The 9,225-nt window shown below is 42.2% G+C and overlaps 2 protein-coding genes and 1 non-coding gene across 4 annotated transcripts; 1 reads left to right on the forward strand and 2 right to left on the reverse strand.

The window, feature by feature from the left end:
• Positions 1 to 422: 422 nt before the first annotated feature.
• Positions 423 to 494, reverse strand: TRNAQ-CUG (transfer RNA glutamine (anticodon CUG)). The gene has a single exon. It is a non-coding gene; the product is annotated as a tRNA-Gln (tRNA).
• Positions 495 to 1,707: 1,213 nt separating this feature from the next.
• CLPX (CLP protease regulatory subunit X) lies at positions 1,708 to 6,330 on the forward strand. 2 transcript variants are annotated; one of them, XM_078572156.1, is made up of 15 exons: positions 1,708 to 2,321; positions 2,515 to 2,576; positions 2,681 to 2,775; positions 2,924 to 3,003; positions 3,487 to 3,537; positions 3,754 to 3,828; positions 3,914 to 3,991; positions 4,152 to 4,208; positions 4,856 to 4,926; positions 5,011 to 5,110; positions 5,204 to 5,308; positions 5,492 to 5,554; positions 5,640 to 5,762; positions 5,930 to 6,055; positions 6,153 to 6,330. In XM_078572156.1, exons 1-15 carry the CDS (start codon positions 1,857 to 1,859, stop codon positions 6,201 to 6,203), a joined length of 1,602 nt encoding a protein of 533 aa, XP_078428282.1. In that variant the 5' UTR covers positions 1,708 to 1,856; the 3' UTR covers positions 6,204 to 6,330. The 2 variants fall into 2 exon arrangements, with proteins under 2 accessions (XP_078428282.1, XP_078428283.1); XM_078572157.1 differs by having other exon boundaries at positions 2,687 to 2,775.
• A 622-nt stretch (positions 6,331 to 6,952) lies between these two features.
• Positions 6,953 to 8,205, reverse strand: LOC144700686 (pentatricopeptide repeat-containing protein At2g27800, mitochondrial-like). The gene has a single exon (XM_078572158.1). The coding sequence runs from the start codon at positions 7,630 to 7,632 to the stop codon at positions 6,982 to 6,984; it is 651 nt and encodes a 216-aa protein (XP_078428284.1). The 5' UTR covers positions 7,633 to 8,205; the 3' UTR covers positions 6,953 to 6,981.
• Positions 8,206 to 9,225: the final 1,020 nt, after the last annotated feature.

Below are 9,225 nucleotides of genomic sequence, written 5' to 3' on the forward strand. Positions count from 1 at the left end.
GTTTTCCCTCCTTGCCGCGACATTTGAGAGGCTATTTGTAAAAAACGTTTCCCGTTGATTCAGATTTGAGAGACTATTTGGACAAAGGTTTTCAGTTGATTGAGATTTTTGAAAAAGAAAAGAAGGTTCCATCGAGATTTAAGAGGCTATTTGTAAAAACGTTTTCAGTTGATTCAGATTTGAAATACTATTTGAAATTTAAGAGACTATTCATAAAAACGTTTCCCGTTTGATTGAGATTTTTCAAAAGGAAAAGAGGGTTCACCGCGATTTGAGAGACTATTTGGACAAAGGTTTTCAGTTGATTGAGATTTTTGATAAAGAAAAGAAGGTACATCGAGCTATACGAGACTATTTGAAAAATCGTTGTCAGTTGATTGTGATTTTTCAAAAAGAAAAGGTTCAACCGAGTTATAAAAATAAGGTTCCACCGAGATTTGAACTCGGGTTACTGGATTCAGAGTCCAATGTCCTCACCACTAGACCATGGAACCGTTGTTGAAGTTATCTCTACAAAACAGAATATGATATACAGATCAGTAGGACTCGAAATGGAATCAGAACTCAGATGTCCCTACCGCTTGACTATGGAATCGAAATCGAAGATTTTCAAATAGTGATTAATGGATAAAAGCGGTTTGTACAGAAGAAATTTCGGAAGTCTTATTTTCTGAGGTTGGGGGACTCGAAATACGGTGTTAAATTCGATTGGGGACCATTTCGGTGTTAAATCGTTCGCCCCGACACGTACACTGTACCTCGATTCTTAGAGAATCTGAGAGGTTGGTACGGTGAATCGACAAGGTTTTTTACGCTCCGTTCATGAGCGATTAACTATAGTAATTACGACAACGACGGAATCCGCGCGAAACGATTAGTACACTCGGCAAAGAAATAACACGCTTAAAAGATTGTAATCAGGAGTACCTCAAAGAACGTCGGAGACGGTCGTTCCCCTCTTGTATAAGCGCGATCAACGCCGCCAAACCTTGAAAATCAAAACCTACGAACTACGGCGTCGATTCATTAGCAAACGTCGAAGAACAAGATCGAGCAGATTTGGGGCGAATAGCCAGAGATCGAAGTAGAATAGCGCGTCGGCGAGACGAACAAGACGAAATCCACAGTAGAAGCGCCCATTCAAATGCGGAGACCTCGCATTTAAAAAAAATATCATGTGATTCGACAGGAAATGGCGGGAAAAGTCGGTATCTTTTCGACCAATTACATTCTGACACGAAATACGACGTGGCAGCCCCACGCCAGCCTCTCAACATTTTAAAAAATAAAATAGGGACAAAAGGAATATTTTAATTGTCGATTAACTACAGAACATAAATTCAAAAGTACAACAGTAGTAAAAATGTAACATTCTTTAAACTCTATTAATATTAAACTCGAGAAAACGATTTAGACTAAACTCTAAAAATTGTGGACGATCCGGGACTTTAGTCATCGTCGTCCAGACGTGCAGATCCCTAGACTGGGTGGAGGGATGGGGCAAAATGGTAAATTCCATAGCAGTGGACGACTGAAAAGTCCATGATTAGAGTTTAATTAAAAAGCACTAACTAGAATATCATGCGCTAAAATGGTCAACTCGGTTTGGAGGGAGAGAATCGTAAATTCCTAAAAAAGGGGTATGATTTGAACTGTAATGAATTAAAAAGTAATTTCTCCAGTTTCCTCAAGTCGGTCTGGAATCGTCAGTCGTCTCTATCCGGGCGGAGATTCATCTTCAGTTGGCTTGATATTTCTAGCGGCGATCTTTTTTCCTTGGTTGTCGCCGTCGCAGATTGCGTGTTCTTTATTCCATTTGTTCAATTCTGTGAAGGGAGAATCTCGGGAGATCAATCATGTTGGCGGCGGTGAGATCGAGGTCGATCAGGCCGCTGGAGTTGGCCGGATTGGCCTCGGGCGCGATCCAGTCTATGTACGGTGGAAGAATCGTTGATCTGGCGAGCAAGGGTTGGAGGAATTGGGATGATGCTAGCAGACGGAATTTCTCCCAATCTAGCTCGTTCAAGATCGAGAACGGAGGGGGAGATCTGCCTTGTACTTGTTCTGGCGATCCGCCGGAGATATGGCAGCAGCCTGGTAACTCGGCGGGTCAATCGGGGCGAGTTAACGTGATTCGAGTTGGTGTTGGAAGAGGGTTTGGGGGCGGCGGAGGGGGGAATTTTGGGTCTGCTGATGTTGGTGGGATTGGGACCAAGGAGACCGGTTGGGGAGGAGCTTGTCTTGCGAATGAATTCCCTACGCCCAAGGATATCTGCAAGGAGCTTGATAAGTATGTTATTGGACAGGAGCGCGCGAAGAAGGTAACAATTAGAACCCTCGACGAAATTTATGAACAAAGAATTGGGGCAAATCGCAGACTCCCGACGATGGTTACAATTTTTCTAGATAGATACAGTGCTCTAAAATTTTTTTCTGAATAAGAGGTTCTTCTATTTTAATCGAGTGCGTTGGATTTCATATTCATTTACTCTGATTTCTTTCCGTTTCTTACAGGTTCTGTCTGTTGCCGTGTATAATCACTACAAGAGAATCTTCCATGAATCTCTGGCTAAAGGGTAGGATTAAAAGTGATCTATTGTTTTTCTGTTCCTGAATTTCGTGATTCTGCTTAAATTTTCGCATCTCCATGGATGAGAATTCTTGATGTTGTCACCATTAGTTCTAGGTCGTCAGAAGATTCTGGTAATGATGTCTCTGGTGACACTGTGGAGCTGGAGAAGAGCAACATTCTTTTAATGGGACCCACTGGGTCTGGTACGTTTACAATTTCAATTCTACTGGTTATGCTCTCAACTTCATTGATTCTGCCTGTTGCCATGCTTTATTTAATTATTTATTTGTTTCTATCCATTATTTTTACTGCATTTTCATTTAATACCTTTGGGTTTATCATCGATCACAGGAAAGACATTGTTGGCCAAAACCTTGGCAAGATTCGTTAATGTGCCGTTTGTTATTGCTGATGCCACTACATTGACTCAGGTAAGTTATAAGCTATCTTTACGAAATGTTTTTCATGGACGAATTTACATCTGTGTTCCATTAAGAGCTCATGCTGAAAGTCGGGAAGATCAGTCAGTCAGATTACCATTAATTTATATAGGATTTCAGTCAGTGTTACTATAAACCAGTCAATATCTACTAGTAATGAAAAAATTAAATGGGTCAAACTTTTTAATCGCCTCATTGTTTGCCCTGATTGAGAAGCCTTACATACTTTTCTGTATATTCTCTTGCAGAATTCCTGGTCTATCAATTTCAAAATTATGTCTTGGGTCCATATGTTAGTAAATGATGTGCACCTTTAAAGTTAAACTCATCAAACGTAAATGTCTTTCCAAGTTGAACCCATTACCTGCTATCCCTATCTTAATCGGCTCGTTTTTTATTGTTTTCGCCTTTTCTTAAATAGTTCTGTTCTTAATGTGGTGATTGACTTTGATTCCAATTGATTGTTTCACGTAGGCAGGGTACGTTGGTGAGGATGTGGAGTCTATACTATACAAACTTTTGACGGTACTATCAACTCTCTTATTTGAAAAATTATTTATTATCTTCCACAATTCAAAAAAATTGATCTTCTTATATTCAAAACATCTCTGTTTTGGAGTTTTGAATTTTCGTTCTCTCATGACCGTGGTATAATATTGTTTTTCGAAAGGTTGATGTTGTTAGCTTAGATGAATATTCTATGCTTTAGTCCTGATGCCTGCTGCTTATGGATCGTCCCAGGTAGCAGACTATGATGTGGCGGCTGCACAACAGGGCATTGTGTACATTGACGAAGTTGATAAAATTACGAAAAAGGTTATTACTTTGCAAATTCAATGCTCATGTCCCTGTAATGCCAATTTCGTTTTTCCTTTCTAACAGGCTGATGATTATGTTTTAGTCTGAGAGCATAAACATCAGTAGGGATGTCTCTGGTGAGGGTGTTCAACAAGCCTTACTAAAGATGCTAGAAGGAACTGTAAGTTTTTAATGTTTTACTTCTCACTATCAGCAAAACTTCACCCGAATGTTTGATTATTTTTTCCCTGAAATTGATTCAAATATTGTTTTTGTGAAGAAAAAAATGATTCAAATATTGTAACCAAAAATGTGTTTGATAATCGTATTTTTTCATTTAGGTTGTTAATGTTCCTGAAAAAGGAGCGAGAAAACACCCAAGGGGGGACAATATTCAGGTATCTCTCCTTTTTTTTGTTCTCAATAGTTTGTGTTAAATTCAGGCGCTTATCAACTTTGCTCAAAGCTATAGCTGATACCGAGGGCGCTACTTTTCATCTTTCAGCATTATGTTTTACTTCAACAATTTGATCTGTCCAAAACTATGGAATAACATTGTTCTACTCACTGAGGGGTTTATGATCCCTAATGTTTTGGTAAACGAATATGTTGGATATCCAAACCTATCAGGGCACTTTATCATTTGTCATCGTATTAGTTTCCCGTTAAATAGATATAGCCCTCCCCAAAGAAGTCAAAAAAAGATTTAAATCTGAGTCTATAACCATTGCTCTCCCTCCCTCCCTCCCTCCTGTCTGATAGAGTACCTTTCTAAGATCATTCTGCATGAAGACCGACATGCTGTCTCTATCAGGATATCATTTGGTTTGCATTTTATCATAAAAATCTCACTTAAATTCACTTGTATTGGGAGGTTTATTTTTACTGAGGCAGAACTTTGATGCAAGCCCAAACTTTATGTTCTTTAAATTTTGGAAACTTCTAATGTTTTTATAAATCAATACATGGTAGACATTTGTTGAAGTTGAAAAACAAATGGTCAATATACATTCAGAGCCATGATTTTTTTTTTCAAAAATTTCAGGTAGACACAAAGGATATTTTATTCATATGCGGTGGTGCATTTGTTGATCTGGAAAAAACAATCTCTGAAAGGTTTGCGTGAATCATCTAGAATTGTTTGTTGCGCTCCCTGTTTTACTCTGAAATCACATATATTATAATTTTTTACGTTGGCAGACGGCATGACTCATCTATTGGCTTTGGAGCACCTGTAAGAACAAAGATGAGAAATGGTAGCATAACAAATGCGGCTGTTACATCATCACTGCTAGAATCAGTAAGTTGGGCGTTAAATTTCTACTATTTTTTAAAGACTTTTGTTTCGGATGTATAATGGTTGGATATGTGTTATTTTGCAACAAATGCATAGGTTGAAAGTAGTGACCTTGTCGCTTATGGGCTTATCCCGGAGTTTGTCGGGAGGCTCCCCATATTTGTCAGCTTGTCCGCGCTTAACGAAGACCAGCTTGTTCAGGTGTTATTCTATCCTTGATGCAATGGCTTGTTTCTTCTAAATTTCTTTGGGTTATATTTTAAATCGTCGGATGCATAAATTTCTTTTAAATTTTAATATAAAAAAGACCGAAATAAATTATGCCAAAGTGAGGCCGACCAAGCTGCTGGATAATCAATCTGAATATTTTTGAACTTGTTTCAGGTTCTGTCGGAGCCCAGAAATTCATTAGTCAAGCAATACAAAAAATTGTTTCAAATGAATGACGTAAGCTTTTGCCTTTTTGGGTATTTTTATCATCCAGTTTTTGGGAAGAAAACTCTCTTGTAATTCCTGGGTACTGTTTTTTTAGGTAAAGCTGCATTTTACTGAAGATTCTTTGAGGCGAATTGCGAGAAAAGCTCTGGTGAAGAACACCGGTGCACGTGGATTGCGATCGAATTTGGAAAATCTCTTGGTAGAAGCTATGTACGAGGTAAGCTTATTTTCAACCTTTTTTTGAAAGATTAACTCCCACGGCCGTTGGATTTCGTGTTGTCATAAGATTAGATCAACTTCAGCTTCCAAGCATTTAACTGGAAACCAAAGATTTCTAAGAGGCCCATTAGGCCCACTCACTTCTTTCAATCAACCTCTCTTTAGATTCCGGACACCAGCCCAGGGAAGGATAAAATTGAAGCCGTGGTGGTTGAGGAGGAAGCTAAATTACTGTATGGAGACGGTGCACTGGAACGATATCTCGCTCAGAGAGATGATGCAGAGACAGCTGTACGTGTTCGATTGGTTCTCATTCTTCAAAAATTTTGCTTAATTAGCAAACTCTTCATGCTCACACGAGTGAAAAACTTATGTGATTTTGTTGCAGGGAGATGGTGAGCAGGACTCTGAGCTCGTCTCTAGAGTGGCTAGCATGTAAGATCATACAACCGTAACTTAGGGGTCTGTAAATTGTAAGTTCCTTGTTTATGTTGTAATTCTACTATGGGCACACAATCATCCAAAATTGTATAAAAATCTGCCCTTAATGTGATAAACTTTATGAATGAGTAGGCTCTAAGGTTGACGAATAGCTATCAATGTCAACGTCATCGACATCATCAACCACCCTAAAATGTGTCTGTGGTGTCATCATTGTCATCAACCACCCTAACTTTCGTCAACGTTGTCGTCATCATCATCGTCAACCACTCTTTAATTTGTCAACCTTGGCGTCATCATCAACCACCCTAAAATGTGTCTGCAGCGTCATCATTGTCATCAATCACCCAAAGATTTGTCAACATTGTCGTCATCATCAACCACCCTTTAATTTGTAAACCTTGTCGTCATCATCATCAACCTTGTTTTCATAGGCACCACCAACAATAATATTGTGTCATTGGCACCACTGGTGACTGCAATAACCATCACCCAATATCAGCCATGTCAACCATCCATCATCCAATGTCAAGAGGGTCACCAATTTTGTGTGATCTCCCCTATTGTTCTTCATTGTCATCACGAACAGGGGTCGATGATGAGTACCGGGCTTGCATGGCTGGGAGTTTTCTCCCTCAAGATTCAGTCAAATGGCCTTATCGTTATTATTATTATTATTATTATTATTATTATCATATCATACACAAACTTAGTCAGTCATGTTGTGTGTATTTGTTTATTAAACAATTATAGAAAAATCATGTGTGGTCTCAGCCCTAGAAAAAATCATCTTCCAGCCCAGACAAGAGTTCCCTGAACGCCCTCTCGCACACAAGACGCTTCTCTCTGAACTCTTTCAACAAACCCACAGCCTCTCTCTCTCTTCCCCTGCGGCACATCTCCTCAAGAACAGTCCTGAAAGTGATAAAATCCCCTCTCCTCCGACTAAATTCCATCTCCCAGAGCACCTCTACAGCCCCATCAAGCTCCCCAGCCATGGCCAGAGCAGAAGCCAGAGAATTAAACACCTTCCCGCAAGGCACAAACCCTTTGCTCTTCATCTCCAGGAAGAGCTCCTTGGCGTTGACGGTCCTCCCCTGCGCGCAGAGCCCATGGACGAGAAGCCCGTAAGTCGTCCCGTCCGGGAGGCAGCGGTAGGCGACGCCCATCTGGTGGAAGACGCGGAGGGCGTCGTTGACGTGGAGGGCGAGGACGTAGCCGCGGATGACGGAGTTGAGGGAGACGACGTCGGGCTCGACGCCGGCGTCAAGCATGCGGCGGAAGAGGCGGCGGACGGCGTCCATGTGGAGGTGGTGGGTGAAGGAGGAGGACTTGGGCGGGGCGAGGAGGGCGGAGAGGAGGAGGTTGTAGGTGGAGAGGGTTGGCCGGGGCATTCTGTCGAACAGGTGGAGGGCTTTGGAGAGCATGCGGGCTTCGCAGTAGGAGGAGATGGCTGTGTTGAAGAGGGATTCGGAGGGGGAGGGGAAGAGGGCGAGGGATTGGGCGAGGAGGAGGTCGATTTGGGGGTAGAGCTTGGCGGAGGCGAGCTTGCGGAGGAGGAGGAGGTGGAGGGAGGAGGAGGGGCGGAACCGGGGGAGGCGGGAGGCGTGGGCGAGGAGGTCGAGGCAGAGGAGGGGGTCGCGCTGGGGGGAGATGAGGGATTCGAGGTCGGCGGAGGAGAAGCGCGGGGGGAGGAGGGAGATTAGGGTTTGGAGATGGGAAGGGTTTGGGGGAGGGGCGGAGGGGGGCGTTTGGAGGTCTTGCGCTGGCTGGGGCTCCAGGTCTTGGTGGAGAGAGCTCGGTGGAGGAAGGAATTGGGGGTCTTCTGATGGTGAGGGTGATGGTGATGATCCGCGTCGCTGCTCTGTTCATCGTGCTGGAATTTGGGGGAGACGGACTGATAGGATACATTGGCTGGTGAAGGGTGAGAGAGAGAGAGAGAGAGAGAGAGAGAGAGAGAGAGAGAGAGAGAGAGAGAGAGAGAGAGAGAGAGAGAGAGAGAGTGGAGAGAGTGGGTGAGAGAGTGTCCGTAGGAGAGAGAGGGAGAGAGAGAGAGAGAGAGAGAGAGAGAGAGAGAGAGAGAGAGAGAGAGTGGAGAGAGTGGGTGAGAGAGTGTCTGTAGGAGAGAGAGGGAGAGAAAGAGGGATAATGTGAGTTAGGAGAGGAAGAGGAAATGAAAGAGAGCGAGGGAGAGGGATAATTTGAGATAGGACCAAGGGGAGAGAGAGAGAGAGAGAGAGAGAGAGAGAGAGAGAGAGAGAGAGAGAGAGGGAGAGGTAGAGAGAGGATGTGAGTGAGTTAGGAGAGGAAGAGTAAGATACAGATATGGGAAAGAGGGAGAAGAAGGAGAAGAAGAAGAGGAGGAAGAAGGAGAAGTTGGAGGAGGAGAAGAAGAAGAACAAGAAGAAGAAGAAGAAGGAGAAGAGAAAAAGGAGGAGGAGGAGAAGAAGAAGAGGAGGAAGAAGGAGAAGTTGGAGGAGGAGAAGAAGAAGAACAAGAACAAGAAGAAGAAGAAGAACAAGAAGAAGAAGAAGAAGAAGAAGAAGGAGAAGAGAAGGAGAAGGAGGAGAAGAAGTAGAGGAAGAAGGAGAAGTTGGAGGAGGAGAATAAGAAGAATAAGAAGAACAAGAAGAAGAAGAAGAGAGAAGAAGGAGGAGGAGAAGAAGAAGAGGAGGAAGAAGGAGAAGTTGGAGGAGGAGAAGAAGAAGAACAAGAACAAGAAGAAGAAGAAGGAGAAGAGAAGGACAAGAAGAAGAACAATTCTGATTACATACTTGTGATATTTAAATTAGTGTTACAATTTATAGGTTGATTGAGATGACATTCAATCAATTGCATGTCTCCTTGCATAACATATTTTTGTCGGAGCTTTGTTACATTTAACATAAAGTACAATGTAATATTTTTTACATAAAGCATGTTGCACCAGTAAATTTATAGCTTCTTCTCTTTATATCATATTTATGTAGAAACAAAGATCCACCTAAGAGAAAGAAATCAAAACGATTTGCAACGGAAAA

The sequence above is a fragment of the Wolffia australiana genome, chromosome 3, assembly GCF_029677425.1.
Source record: "Wolffia australiana isolate 7733 chromosome 3, ASM2967742v1".
Classification (NCBI taxonomy): domain Eukaryota; kingdom Viridiplantae; phylum Streptophyta; class Magnoliopsida; order Alismatales; family Araceae; genus Wolffia; species Wolffia australiana.

Coding starts and splice junctions, on each gene's coding strand:
- LOC144700686 (XM_078572158.1), bottom strand. CDS start 7,632: ATGCTCTCCAAAGCCCTCCACCTGTTCGACAGAATGCCCCGGCCAACC.
- CLPX (XM_078572156.1), top strand. CDS start 1,857: ATGTTGGCGGCGGTGAGATCGAGGTCGATCAGGCCGCTGGAGTTGGCC. Junction 3,004..3,486: donor ATGCCACTACATTGACTCAG/GTAAGTTATAAG, acceptor TGTTTCACGTAG/GCAGGGTACGTTGGTGAGGA. Junction 6,056..6,152: donor GAGATGATGCAGAGACAGCT/GTACGTGTTCGA, acceptor ATTTTGTTGCAG/GGAGATGGTGAGCAGGACTC.